Source organism: Buceros rhinoceros, unplaced genomic scaffold, assembly GCF_000710305.1.
Source record: "Buceros rhinoceros silvestris isolate BGI_N320 unplaced genomic scaffold, ASM71030v1 scaffold10518, whole genome shotgun sequence".
In the NCBI taxonomy this organism is placed as follows: domain Eukaryota; kingdom Metazoa; phylum Chordata; class Aves; order Bucerotiformes; family Bucerotidae; genus Buceros; species Buceros rhinoceros.
This window is the reverse complement of record NW_010425089.1, coordinates 1-15115: the sequence shown is the minus strand read 5'-3', so window position 1 is coordinate 15115 and position 15115 is coordinate 1. Positions and strand designations below refer to the sequence as shown.

At 37.0% G+C, this 15115-nt stretch overlaps 1 protein-coding gene across 1 annotated transcript in view; it reads right to left on the bottom strand.

Moving 5' to 3' along the window:
• The window catches only part of LOC104497731 (lysine-specific demethylase 7A-like), a gene marked incomplete at its 5' end in the record, with an annotated part of 19834 nt that extends 5810 nt beyond the window's left edge, over positions 1-14024 (bottom strand). Inside the window, 6 exons of the mRNA XM_010141015.1 lie at positions 1283-1380; positions 6413-6570; positions 7095-7219; positions 8716-8925; positions 9560-9649; positions 13933-14024. Of these exons, the coding sequence (XP_010139317.1) occupies positions 1283-1380; positions 6413-6570; positions 7095-7219; positions 8716-8925; positions 9560-9649; positions 13933-14024 (773 nt within the window). The remainder of the gene's footprint in view (positions 1-1282; positions 1381-6412; positions 6571-7094; positions 7220-8715; positions 8926-9559; positions 9650-13932) is intronic.
• Between the last annotated feature and the right edge of the window lie 1091 nt (positions 14025-15115).

Below are 15115 nucleotides of genomic sequence, written 5' to 3'. Positions count from 1 at the left end.
AGGAATAGAGACACAACAGCTGTTGCCTCTCTTACAATGGCACAGCCTCTTTTCATGAATGAAAGGGCTTTTCAGCACCTGCTGAGATTACAGCTTGTATGGGCAGAAGTTTCGCAAAGGTGGAGCCACCATATGTGACTCAATATGCCTTTACGTGAAGCAAGGGTTACAATGGATACATTCCATCTTGGTAATTCAGATTAATCTATTTTCAACAAGCACAGAGAATGCTACAATTGTTTTTTCAAGCCAAAGAATATATACACAACATTCAACAGAAGTGTTGAAAGTGGAAGATCAAAATACAGAGGAATCATAATCCTTCAAGACTGACACCACTGTCCCTATCATCAAAAACAGAACCAGAAGGAATGAAGTGCATCATATCACCTGGGGATGTCTTTATACAATAGCTTCATTCACAACAGCGGCTTGTTAATCTCTGACACTTGGAAAGTGACACAAATGGGCAATTCAATTATAACTATGACTCAGTGTTAGTATTATCTTGTTTTGTTAATATCTTCTTTGGCGCAACATAAAAACATAAAAATTACTTACAGGAACTACTGAGAATTCATTTTGGCTATACCATTACAAAAGACAAATTTAAATAAGCATAAAAATTATTCTATTAGATACTATTAGAAATTAAGAAGCACAAGAATATAGAAGGAACTAAAAGAATAAATGGCACTAATATAAAACATTTATCTCAATTACAAAGTCATCCAAAACTGGCTATGTTCTGTTATGAAGAACATGTATCACTTCTGAGTAACTACTGATTCTATGTCTTAAAAAAGGAAACCTACTGACAAACACCTCAGTAGAATTTAGCCATTTCATCTTATGTAAAAACTGAAGGCGTGTAAGATTGTTTCCATTTCACCATACTCTAAAATAAAACTGTGGGGTAAATGCTCATAATGCTAATGATGAAATTTAGACTTCTTATGGAAGAAATTAATGAAGTGACTAAGATCTAACTTTTCCCAGACTTTGCATGTTCCACAGCAGGGCTCATCCTCTGACAGCTCGACTTTAATGACAAACATCATCATAAAATTTGGCTCAAGGTAGCAAATCTTGTCATTTTTCTCGAAACTAGAATAAATGAAGAATGAGGCAGATCTGTAAGTTTGACATATTAACTTGAACAAGAATTTAAATACCTTATTATTGCTCTTTTAACACAAACTTTGACCGGATAAATTTGAAGTGAGTGAGCAAAATTTTATTTAATTGTTTCATTAACTTTTGTGACCTTTTCTAGCCATACCTGTGTAGTGCAATCAGGCTCAGATTCTTCTGAATCAGAAATATCAGAGTACTCTGAGGATCCATTCCTGAGTTCTGATTTCACACTTTCAAAGAACACTGTGGAGAGAAAAATTGAAACATAAGTCCAACATTTATTACAAATAATATTTAACAATTATTTTGGAAGAACAAAACCCACACACTTAGTTTTTCACCAAAAAAGCACATACCCACACTGATCTGGTTCACAAATCAAGTCTGCTTAAAACTCTAGTGAGTTGCCTACTGTTGACCAACAGTTGACCTCAAGCAACTGACTGGATGAAGCCAGAAATAGCAACCAGGTGCAGCAGAAGCACATACGTTTTCTTTCCCATAGAGAGCACCTCTACAAGTGGCACCTTGAGCAATTTCTGCTTTTGTATATCGGCTGGAGTCAGAGAAGCAGTTCTCAGAAAAAGTGAAGTAGAATTAATACTCAATATTGCTTTATCTTAGACTCTTTCAACCTGGAATTTCCTTGTTTAAAAATAAAAGCTGTTATATACGAAGTCTAAACATGGAAGTCAGAGAATATTAAGTGATTTAAAGGTAAAAATCATCATTGCGTTACACTGCAATTTTACTTTTACATCACAATTTCCTGGCAAATTCTGCATGTTTTGTGGTACTACAGAGCTGCCAATCAGGGTTAAAATGCAGACCTCTTAAACATTAAAATATTACTGTGATGATACATAATATACTTGCATTGGTTTTCATCACTGAAAAATCTGAAAAAAAGAGGAGGAGAAGTAATACCAACCTTAAGACATGCAAAAAGCATGCAGTAAGATAAAGTACTAATCAGAGAACGATGTGTCAAAATAGACCTCAAAAACACTGGCACATGACAAAGCAATCAATCAAATCAGCCACCTAGTCCACATGGTTTACTTTTTTAAGAGCTGAAAGAACTCAAACATGAGATAGCTGAGCAGCTCTCAAAAGCACGTACTCTTAAAAGACAGCATATGTCCCAACCAACCACAGTTAGGAAACTCATTTGGGAGTGTTCAGAATTCAAGGTTCAAGGTCAGTAGGCTGTAGGTATACCTGCATCAAGGCTGCTGGCAGAAATCTTGATTAAGTTCAAATTTATGAAAGACTACGATATGCAGTTCAACTTGCAAACGTTTTTTTGGAGAACAGCCAAACAGACTTAAAAAAATACGAATGCGTATCAAGAAGGCAGTGGATAAAGAAAGCATCGTAACTTTTTCAAGTACTTACAGTTTCATATAAAATCATGCTGAAAGCAAACCAACATATTAACTTTACTTATCTCCATTCCAGAGCTAATTTCTGATCTATGTTGGTTTGCTTTCAGCATAGCTTTATATGAAACTACATAAACAGAATGCAATTATTCATAACTCATCAATTATGTGAGCATAAAGGAGGCACCTCTAACCCTTTATACACTGTAATTCTGGGTTTTGTTCCTAGATTTTGTTCTATTCTAGATTTTGTTCCTATTGTAGATTGTGGCAAAGCTCACAAGTAGGCATCAAATATATTTCAAGGGAAATTAATTTCTAAACACTGCATAAATGGAAATTATTTTTAGAGTCAGAAGAAAGCTTAGAATGAGGCAGGTTATCAGAAAGTGAATAAAATAAACAGCGGAGACCAAAATCTAGAGAAGACCAATTCAATTTAAGATAGTATTAGAAAGAACATTGAGGAGTCTCCAAACACAGTAAATGAGCAACAACACTGTATATGAAATTAAGCTAAATAAAGTAATGCTCAACATATGACAATAAAATGAGTATTCTAAATTACTCTAGCTCAAAAAATCCCAAGGAATTTCTGATGACAACTCAAACCTCCAGCTCATTTCAAAAAGGCAGCCAAGATTCCAGGATAAGCAACAGCACTCGTAATTCAGAAAATAATGCTGTTATATAGCTCAAATAAATTTTCCCTTGGACTACTGTGTTTTTCAAAGAAACAGACTACTCCAAACTTAGAGACAATTTAAAGGAAGGGACAAAACCAATTTAAGGATATCTAAATATGCTCACATGTGGAGCTTCAGATCTTAGGCAAAAATTGATGTGAAAATAATGAATCACAATTTAAATATAAACAGACTTCGCAAAGGCTCCTCGGGAACTTTTCTCCTTCCTGTCTTAAGGAACTGGAAAATCCTGGTTATTAAAATGACAAAACTATTAAGAATTGTGAGGCTTCCAATAAGAAGGCAAATTATTCAGCAAGACAGAAAAGAAATTGGACATGTACATAATTAGCTATATATACACTATACTAAGATTTATAAAAGCAATGCTAAATACAGAGCCCCATACCTTGCCTTCCCACAGAGATTAACTGATGATACTCTGGTAAGAGGGATAAATTATTTGTTATCTGCCTACCACCTGGTAATGTGATCTAGACTGAACAGCTAAAGTCACCCAACATTACTGAGACATTTCTGGATCATTTGGGCCTTCGGTATTAGCATACATGACATAACGCATTGTATGAGCCTCAAGGCTGATCCAGTTTGGCTATGGAAATATTCCTATATGCGGCCAAACCACTGTCCGTTTTTACTACTTCTTTATTTTGCAAGCTCTGTGCAAAGCCGTCAGAGAATACCTCCCCAGTTTTCCTCCTGCCTTAGACTGTTGAAAAAGCCAGGGAATCTGCATTCCTTTATACTTCTCTTAACAAAAAACCCCAAACAAACAAAAAACAAAACAAAACAAAAAAAATCCAAATTCCTTTCCCTCACCCCACTTTCTGCACTCTCCTGCAAAAGATTACTGTAGTTTTCTCTTTCCTTCTCTTTCACATACAGGTTTCAGATACATTTATTGATCTTCACAATAACACATCATGTATTATTGGACCCCTCACCTCTTCATCCATGAACATGATTTGTAACTGAGCTTTAAAAAACCCAGTCTAAATATACAAGTTGGGTTTTGGGTTTTTTTGTTTGTTGTTTTTGTGACTTATCTTGGCAATTATTATTGTTACTTTAGAATGAACCCTCTGCCCTCAGATAAAGTTATGGCATGCTTCCAGAAATTGGGAGGAATACTCCAGAAATCGGGTGAATGAAAGCAGTCATTATCTGTAAGACCAGGTTAAGCTACTGTGATTTCAAAAAACTGTCTTAAATCACCTTCCCTTCACCTACACAATTATCTTGCTCTACTAGGCACAGCACTTGATCTTTATCTCTCTGATAACTCTGGGTCACCATTAAGAACCAGAATCTTGGCATGACACACAAAGCTATATACAGTTTGATCTGTTTAAAGGCCTCTCTCTGTGGACACTACTTCTTGGCTTAAATCCCAGTAAGAACAATGGAAGGTGGCAGCTGTTAGAGAAGCAGGTAGTTCTTTTTATGGAATTCTCTGCAGAAAAATATCTTTTCTCTCTCTCTGCAGACCTTCGGTTAAGGCTAAATAATCAAATGTAAGTGACCTTTAATAGGGAAGTTTGAAGACTCTCAGCGTTCAATTAAAAACATTAGTGATAGTCCTGAGTACTCAGTTTCTGGAAGAACAGTCCCAACATTCACTTCTAGTTCTAACAACGCTTCTAACGTTTACATACACACTGCCATATGCATTCTGTACCAAGTAATTTTCAACAACATCTACCATTTCTCTGCATTATTTACTCTTTGATTCAAGTGTAAAGCTTAATTTAATTTACTTAAAGTGGAAAACCACCATATATGCTTAAGCTTTCGCTCAAGCAGTTGGTTCACGAGCACCCAAGAGGGACCTCTTGCCTGTGCAAATTTTTTAATACTATCCTCTGTGACCTTTGGAAGCACAGTCAATAGGGATTACAAATTGCTTTGTTAACAAAAATAATTAATACTTTATCTAAGCTGACAATGGACTCAAATGTTGTTACAGACTGTTGTGCAGGAAACTATGGGAACTGTAAGTCTCTAGAGGAGTCTTGTTATCTATTAAGTGTTGATCTCAGTTTCCTAATACACACTCTATGAGCCCTTGGAAGCTCTACTGTGAAAGAGATGTGACTTTCATCATTAATCAGAGAGCTGAAGAGCTATGTCAAGGACCAATTTGTCACTGCACACAGACAGTGCTATTAAAAACAGGCACTGAAAACAGACATTTGATAGTGATACTTTACTAATACACTCTGTGATCAGCACTGCTAAACACTTGGCAGAAAGGCTGAGGCTACAGCAAGACTCACTAATGAAGGACAGTTTAAAGTATTCGAAAGTGGGGTTAAACTGTTTTACAGAGAGCCTAAATTCTTCCCCAGCCTTGCATATTACTGCAAAGGTTGAAAGCATAAGATTTTATTAGTGCTGAATTTTGTTTGATCACTTGTGTTGAATAAACCTATTCATTAGCAAAACATAAAAAATTGTATGATCAAGTATGTAATCACCAAATGGAACAGAAAAGTGAAATATAAGATAGGTTTAAAATTAGCTGCATATTGTGATCTTTTGTTCTCTACAGTGAATGATGTGGTGAACTTCTCATACTGAAGTATATTTTGATCAAGAAAAATCAGCACTCTTACATTATGAAACAGACCGAAAGGAACAAATACTCATCTACAACACCAATTAACCTTCTCTCTGAAAAGCGTTGTACACATTATTCAGGATGGCACCAACATAAAAAGGTGAGTTTTACTTGTTAACTCTATCCTGTTAGCTTCTTCAATGGACAGATAATGTTTGACAAATGTTTTGTAACTTCTAGTATTATTTCTCTGATCTATTAGTTTATCCTCTTTACATGTAGAAAACTATAGAGGAGATCTTATAAATGCTTATCAATATCTAAAGGGTGGGTGTCAAGAGGATGGAGCCAGATTCTTTTCAGTGGTGCCCAGCTGCAGGACAAGTGCCAACAGGCACACACTGGAACACAGGAAGTTCCATCTAAACATAAGGAAAAAAAACTTCTTTACTTTGAGAGTGACAAAGCACTGGAACAGGCTGCCCAGAGAGGATGTGGAGTCTCCTTCATCTACTATTCTGTAATTTATACTATGGTAAAATTTCAGTCAGACTTCACAACAGTTAGAAACCTCCTCAAAATAATCAATTTGTTCAACTAATAGGATTTAGACGCAAGCTTACTGTTCAGTGGTTTCTGGGCATCCACATTCCCGTCTCCTTCAAATCCTGAGGGCTGGTCTTCTATTTTAACAGTCGTCTTTTTTGACCTTGTCCTGTCATCTTCATCTTCACTATCTGCTGTGTAGAGACTTCGATCTGTAAATGGGCGTCTCTCATCTCTGTCTCACAAGAAAAAAAAACATGTTATTCTTACAAACCTGAAGCAATTTTTTCCTTTCCTCATTTATAACACACTCTTGAGATACAACAGTAACATTCTATTATGCTAATCTCTTCATTCCGAATTATGTGTTCCCATTTTAATCCCTTGTGCAACTATCATTTCCATAAAGATGCAGTTTTATACCAGAATATCTTTAATGAGAATTACTCTAATAGATGGGTACAAACCAACTGGTTTTGTACCCATTTGAAGCATTCCCTTCAGTACCAACCCAGCTGAGCAACTAAATAAAATGCTGTAACAAAGGAACACGCAGAGAATCTCCTCTTCACTCCAGAACTGTGGCTCCACTAGGGGACAGCAGACACAGACAATACATTCCTTCTGTATTCCTAAGATGAATCTTACTGGTAAAAGGGAACTTTGAACTTCACAAACAGAAAAGAAGTATTATTAATAATTTGCATCCTCTACACCATAAAGATTAGGAACAAGAGATCAAGGATCAACCCTTTTTACCTAATTATTCTTCCATTAGACAGCAGAAGGCGAAGATCATTGTCTTTTGGTCGCCATTCAGGTACTGTAGAAGATGGCTGAAAGGGCTTGTTAAATCTCCCATTCAGTTTTGAGCTTGTGATATCCTAAAAAAGTAAAAGCAATGTTTCTTATTATTTATTTTTATAAATTCAATTGTTAATGCTTGGGGTTTTTTTCTGCATTCCACAAAAGCTTAAACTCAGCACTAGTATGGTTACCCTCCTAACAAACAACTGAAGAAAGATCAAACAAAACAAGTTTGGATGCAAAAAACAGCAGACTGCATCTTCTCCTTCCTTGAATCAGCTATGCTCTCCTGAAGCATCTGAAGCAACGACAACTTCATTATAATACTCCTTTTATGTTTCCTTTGGACAATTATCACTGTATTCAAAACAAAGAAGTACCGATAGAGACAGGCAAGCCAAAAGCTGGGCTTGAACTGGTAAGGCAACTCCTGGACTGAGTCTCTGGTCCCTGGAATTAATATCCCAGACTGATTTATAGGATGGTAAAACATCAGTAATGGAAAGTAACCTGCCATAAGCAGAACATTCTTAGCTCAAAGCAATTTACATTGGACATACACTCTGAAGCAACTGGTGATACATTTATGTGCCAAACCAGGAACATGCAAAATAGTAATTCTTTTTAAGTCAATACTGATAGTGAACAATGTATTTCTACATTAAATGACAATGACTAATACTCCTAAACATTTGTTTGTGGCCAATGAACTGCACAGGTTAACTATTTGTGGTAAATCTTAAGTTCAGCTTCTTGGGTTTGGGGGCTAAATGAATGTCATTGGTTCATGGTTTATGGAGCTCAATATAAGGACCAAATCAGTATTCCTCCACAACGACAGTCCATCCTGTCCCTACTAAATTTGTCAGCACTCCTTACTCTCAGAAAGCTACTTATTTCCTTTCATAAAGCAATTTATTTCCATTCTCTCACTCCTCCCATTTCTATGGCTGTTTTTTGAAACAAGGTCATCAAACCTGAAAAAAAAAAGAAGAATTTTTCCAAGAGACTACATTTTGGCCATTTGCTCCATGATACTTCTGGAATACGACCACAAAGTCCACAGATCCACAATGGAGACCAAGGCAGCCTTGGGCTTACTGGTAGGGAGGCAGAGTTATACAGGAAATAGGACCAAAAAACAAGGTTAATCAAATTAGAGTAACTGAACTGCATGAAACAGCTGCCTAAAAAAAATACATAGACAAGCAGTCTGGCTCAGAGCCTCACCAAATCAAGGCTTTGCAAGCTCCCTCTTCTTCACAGAACTGATTTAAAGTAGCACTTGATAGCTCCTAATTCAAAAACCATACTTGAGGTAGGTAGCAGATTCAGGGCACCTTCTGAATCAAGAGGTCAAAGGAACGTCCACAAAAAAAAAAAGTATCAAGGAAAGCAGAAATTCCTATTAGGAAAACTCAAATGAAAGAAACTGAAAACAAACCCACCCATTTCTCACGTGACAAAGAACAGTAGCTTTATGTATTCTTACACACGATAAAAGCTTTTCTTTTTCAACAGAGATTAGAAATCTACTCTAGTTTTGTTTTTCTTGCACATGAGGAATACTTGCCTCCTCCCATGGTGACATCTCCAGCCTTTTCAGTACCTCCCTGGTGTGGAGTTCCAGGATGTCCAGATTAGAAGGAGTTTTGGTAGCATGGTCTCGCAGTTTTCTCACCCGTCGTCGGGAGTGGTGAGGGGAAGCTGTTTCGTGCGAAGACCGTGAAGTTGGACACACACCAAGAATTCCCTGAGTCTTAACTAGTTTGCTGTTTTCCTCCTTTAATTAAAAACACATACTTCAGAACAGACTCAGAGGAATAAATCCACGTATTCAAGTGCTGCTTCCCATTCGCCTATCTAATGTAAATTATATAAATAAAATTGCTAGACATTTTAGAGAAGCACTACATATTTCCTACAGATTTGATGTACAAAGCTTAGTTTGACTGCACCTCTTTCCCATTTGGGTTTTTTATACTCTGTCATAACAGTAGTGCTTAACACCAAAAGCTTACTACCAAAGCAAGGTTTTATTCATGAAGGTAGCATAGGGTAGACATGTATTGTACCTAACAGATCAGATTTCTCTTCAGTTCTCAGAACCATTCTCTCCACATGCAATTGTGAGAATTTTTCAAGAATCAATACTCATTTAGGAATAAAGGAACAAAATTTTGGTATAGGAGGGGCAAAAAGAAAAGAAAAAAACACTAATTTTACAACAAATAGTGACAAAACATAAAGAACAGTTAGCACTCCCAACAGTTTTCCTCTTGATCTTCTATTATTAAATGAATGTTAAATAAATTAAAATGTGAATATGGTCAATCAGAAGCATAACTACTATGGAATTTCTTAATTCAAAGACTTTTTTTTCCTGCAGATTTATGGAGGGTTACCTCTTCTCTTACCTCTACAGAACGAATCACTTTTGAGAGCTCTTTTATGAGGTGCCCAGGCCTAATGTTGTCTGGAATTTCAAAGGCATGTTCTGTTACAAGCTGTATACAAAGGAAGAAGAAAAGATACTTAATTCATTTTTTTCAGCTAAAACCAGAAGTAATACAAAATAAATCTAAAAAGGGGAAAAAAAATAAATGGAGAAACACCAGATTAATTTCTGTAATAATGACTGCAAACTGCCAAGACAGATACAAACACACACTGAAGCTTTAAGTCCAAGCTTTACAAGGCAGCAAATACCACTTGGTATCTCTAAGAACACAAAGAAGGAGTAATACAAACCCATACGGACAACCACTTAGTTTATTTTTCTCTCCTTAGTACAGTAATTGGTTTCTTTTTTTTCCCAGTCAGTGCAGAGCCACACTTCAGAAACTTGTTAGTCACGACCTCCAAAACAACTAAAGACTAAGGGAATGTCACTATGGCAAAAATTTAATCTAAAGAGCAAATCAAGAGCGATAAACAGTAACCAACAGGCAGACTTTTAGACATTTGCCTCACATTTCACTTGTAAAAATTACCTTCTAAGCATATTTGGAACCAAGTAGGTTGGAGAAAGTGATTTAAAAAAATCATTCCCTATAGAAAAATTTAGAATGTCCTAAGAGCTTGTTTCCTTTAATCCTCAGAAACAGTATCAGAAACAAATTTCCTATATATATTTCCCATACAAGTAAGTCCAAACACTCTACAGTTATATCTAGCAAAAAACGTTCAATATTTTGTATGGATAGTTTGAATGTGGATCAAAACACTTTCAGACTTAAACAGACTAAACGGTTACACATAGACCAGAATGACTGACATGAATTCTACTATCCTCTTAACTGACTATTTAAATGGAAAAATGTCCCACACTTTCAGCTATCCACATTTCAAAAATGAGATTCAGCAACAAAAAATTGCTAGAAGCCATTTGATACTGTATGTGTATTTCATTGAACCCAATTTCCTCTCAGCATTAAAACAAATGCTCTCTTCCGCTCCTAAAAAAACAACATGGATGTATAACCACGGTGTTCAGTGCCATTAATTCTACAGGGAAGATTAAATCAGTTGCTATCATTCACCATTGGTCATTCATTGCATCACCTCTACACGTTCACACTTAAGAACATGACATATCTGTCACTAAATCATATAATTTTTCCAGCAAGTAACTGGTCTTTCTAGGACCATTCAGTCCTTAAGGACTTCACACTCCTAAGGAAGTGACTGATGCAATCCTTCAAATCACTGACTTCAAAATGTCTCTGGTTTAAAAATACTGAAAAGCCCTCCTAAAGCAAACATAGTTTTTATCAGAAGTACATTATTTTCCCACCATGATTTATAGTAACACTTAGAGCAAAGTAAGTTCCACTGGCAAGCTCACTTGTTTGCCACTATAAAAGGTATCTACTTACACCAAAGCCTCCTCAATTAACCTGTGGCACAGTAATTATTAAAAAAAAAGAAAAGAAAAGAAAAAATGTCCATGCAAACAACTTAAATATGCAAACAAATTCAGATGGATATATAAAGTAACAGACTGACAGAAGGAAAGGATTAGCAGGTAATATAAATACCCACAGACACCTTGTCTGAAAAATTATTATCATTATTAAATAATTTGGTTTTAAGTTGTCTCTGCATACCGGTTCTTGCAAAAGGAACAAGCAGCCTTTGCAACTAAGGAATTTTCTTGTACTAGGGAGAACAGTAGCAACAAAATGGCTTAAGTACGTCAGATATAAATTATGCATAAAGAAAATAATGTAAAAAGCTATGATTCATTGAAGAGCTTCAAGAAATTGTTTTGTAAATGTTGGAATTACACAGAGGAAAAATAAACTTGTCTTAAACCAAGAGATAAAGATTAAAAAAAAGAAAAAGTCCTGTTAGGCAAACGAATCCACCCATCTTTAGGGACTAGCATCACAATGAAGTATACCAATACTTAAAAACACACGTAAGAAAAACACGTATCAAATAATAAACCTCATACCCCTCCCTTTTTAAAAGAAAATAATTACCTTTTAATTTTTTTTTACAATATCTATTCATATCTTTTTTAAAAACACAGAACAATTGCCCAAATTAATCTTACTGGTACATGAATCAAACATCTGAGAAATTGAATCTGAGACCTGTTGCTTATGCAAGTTGGAAGGAAGCCAGATCCAAGATCTCAGACAACTGGACAGGGCACCATCACTGTGTATATCAACTGATGTGCAGACTGATGATCTGCAGTGAAGCAATCAAGAGGATACACATACTGATAAAGGCCTTACACAACCTGAATTCAAGTTAAGGCATGAAAACTAGACTATTTTTAGTAGCACTCAATCTTTATTCTCAGCATATTGTAATTTTTGGTAGTTTTTAAAACATTGCAGAAATGAAGATCTCTCTGCCCTGCTGAAGATGAGTTTGAAATTCTCCAGCAAAGAGTTTAAAACAATTCACTAGGATGACACATGTATGTCTTGAAAAAACATACTCCATGATACAAATGTGAAACCTCAATGAGCAGGCTTCTCATCTGAGGAGTATTCATTTGTTGTTTCTTTTTCAGAATCTGTCTGAAATCCCCAGCATGAGCAGATCATACAGCAATGGACAAAGCTCCTCCTGTGTTCAGCTGCATACAACTACAATCCTATCATGCACATGGCCTGCTGCAAAGAAAAGATCAGCTCACTTATGAAGCAATAGCTAGAAAAGACGAACGCACGGTCAAGGTACAAAACGTGATAGCTGGTGGACAGCAGACAACATTGTGACTAGAGTACTGATACTGTGCAGTTTCCTCACAATTGTAACATCTGTTCAGCCAGTGGTTTGGGAATACTCACAGGCCTCATTAATAAGCATTCAGAATGCAATTTATTTTTTTTTCCACACAAACATAGGAAACATATCACATTCTAAATGAAGTATTAACCAAACTACTTAATGAGCTATTAGACAGTACACAATTGCTACAATACTGTACTGCAGCAATCTAGAAAAGAGGAATTCCAATCCAACTTCAAATTAAAATAATAATTTATACAGGCTATGTTTGATCTCAGCTATCTGCGTCTGATTACTTGGCTTGTTTATTACCCATGCCATGGACACCTTGGATTCACACATGGTTTATCAGCGTAAGCACAATATCCTGTAAATACTGCCACACTGCTTACTAGCTAGCTTTGATCCAGAATGGCATAGACAAAGAGACACTGGAGAATCAACTCAGAGGTGCTACAGAGACCCAAGCAAAGCTTCACCTGGAATGAGTGATGCTACATAGGCTGGACCCCAGTGGATTCCACATAGAGTAACTACCTCTGTATTTGCACCTTGTGTTCAGTTCCACAAAGCTCATTTTGTTGGATGCAGCATTGTGTAAGTATCATAACTTTCACAGAATACCAGGTTGAAACGGACGTCAAAGATCACCTGGTCCAACCTTTCTCAGCAAAACAGTTTAGACAAGACAACCCAGCACCCCATCCAGCTGAATCTTTAAAGTGTCCAGTGTTTGGGAATCCACTGCTATACACCACTGTTGTACAGTAAGTTCTCTTACAAGGAGAACTTGCGGGCAGAAAGATGAAAGAGTTCAAGTCAGCACGGCCAGCATCAAACTAGAATTAATAAGCTCAGTCATAACCAAACCCTCTGCCAGTGAACAGCACTTCCCAGAAGCACAGGTTCCAAGAGAGCTTATTAGCTCAGACACAAAAAAAGAAAACACATGGAGTTAGGCCAGACTCAGTGCTGTGCCAAAACAAAGAAGCTTTCCTGGAGAGCAGAGCGCCGGCAAAGCCAGCACAGACAACACATTAATGACCTTACAAGAGTCAGCCAATGTGCAGCAGGGACCGTGTACAACTGAAGTTAATACCCTCACCTGAATCTAAACTGACTCTTCAGCAACAAGAATGTACCTGAAATGTGCTCTCCAAAGCATTGTTATTAATGGAAAATGCTAAATATCAGAGCATTCCATCCCTCTATTGCCTCGGACTCAGGTGAATCAATTATATAAACAAATTTGTTAGAAAAAAACCCCATTCTTGTCCTATCCTACATCAAAACAAATTTCTACTTCTATCAGCTACAACACAAGAACTTATCAACTGGTCTAAAAAGACTGTATTAGCATCATATAATAGAAAACTGTCAGGATGATTCTTCCCCAGATCAGCAGTACATAATCTCCATAGAGTCTTTCAGTACTCATTAACAGATAAAAATAAACTTTAAAAAGGCACAGACCTTCATTTACTTCTAAATCAAAATAGGGCTCACCAAAATAGCAAACAACTTCACTTATACTTACATCTTTTTTCATCCATAATTTTAAAGCCGTAAGTAAAGCCTTCACTCCTTGCACTAAATAGCTTGGAGGCTGGAAACCATCTTCCCTCAGTTCTGAAAAGGATACAGATACCAATTTAGTAACATGCTAAATAGTGAAAACAACAGAATGATGCCTATACCCTTCAGAGAATGAAGTCACCATTATGCAACAGCACAAAAGGCGAAAGCTTTTGCAGGCAAATGAAACATGCCATCCTGAATTTATGTGCATACTGTAACAAAAAACCCGATCAGCCCAACCCTAAAGCAATTCTACAAAAAGGTTTTTTTTTACATATTCTTGGATGAACTAGGGTTAGTTTACAACATACTCGAGGTCAATTAGAACAAAACAGATCTAAAATACAGAACAAGAAAAAACATATTTGAAGAAAGAAATCACTTTCATTTCATTCAGAAATATTTTAGTCAAAGGGCACCAGAAGGATGCGGGACAAATTCCTATTGTTTATTCCCATACATATAGCAAATGCTTCACATAAGGACAATTCCACTCCCCAAACGGTTTCCGTCACCCTCCCAGTTATTATAGTTCTCCCTCACATAGTTCACATCTTTTTTCCTCCCAGTATTAAAGAGAAAGCACTCTGCTACAGAAGCTGCTCTTCTTAAAGAAAGCTGGAGCTCCCAAGTGACCGCAATTCCTTTCCAATTTTCTCTTTTCTTTCATGGGGAAAAAAAGAAGGGAGAAGACAAATCCTCCATGAACAGTCAAAAGTAGATTGCATCCTCTCCCCATGTTCCTGACAAATATTTCTGCTTGTCAATAGCAAATTGTCCCGGTTTGAGCTAAACTTCCTGGTTTGAGCTGAAACTTCCTTGTTTTGGTCAATAGACGAATAGCAATTATTCCATGCAAGTGTGACGACCCCGCATTTAACTGGTGAAGAGGGTCAGGTGGAACGTTACATCGGGAGCCTTTAAAGCAGAAGGCCGGGGGAGGAGCGGCTCTCTCGCACCTCCGGACTTCACGAAGAGAGGGGAGCCCCCACGGGTCTGCTTTGCCGTGACTGGGCCCGAGCAGGCGGCACCCAGACTGCTGGCTGCCGAGCTAGGCCAAGGCCTGAGGACCTGCCCCCGCCCCGGATCGCTCTTTGAGCTCCTGGGTGGCGGCACGTAGGGAGCCGAGTCCTCCCACGAAC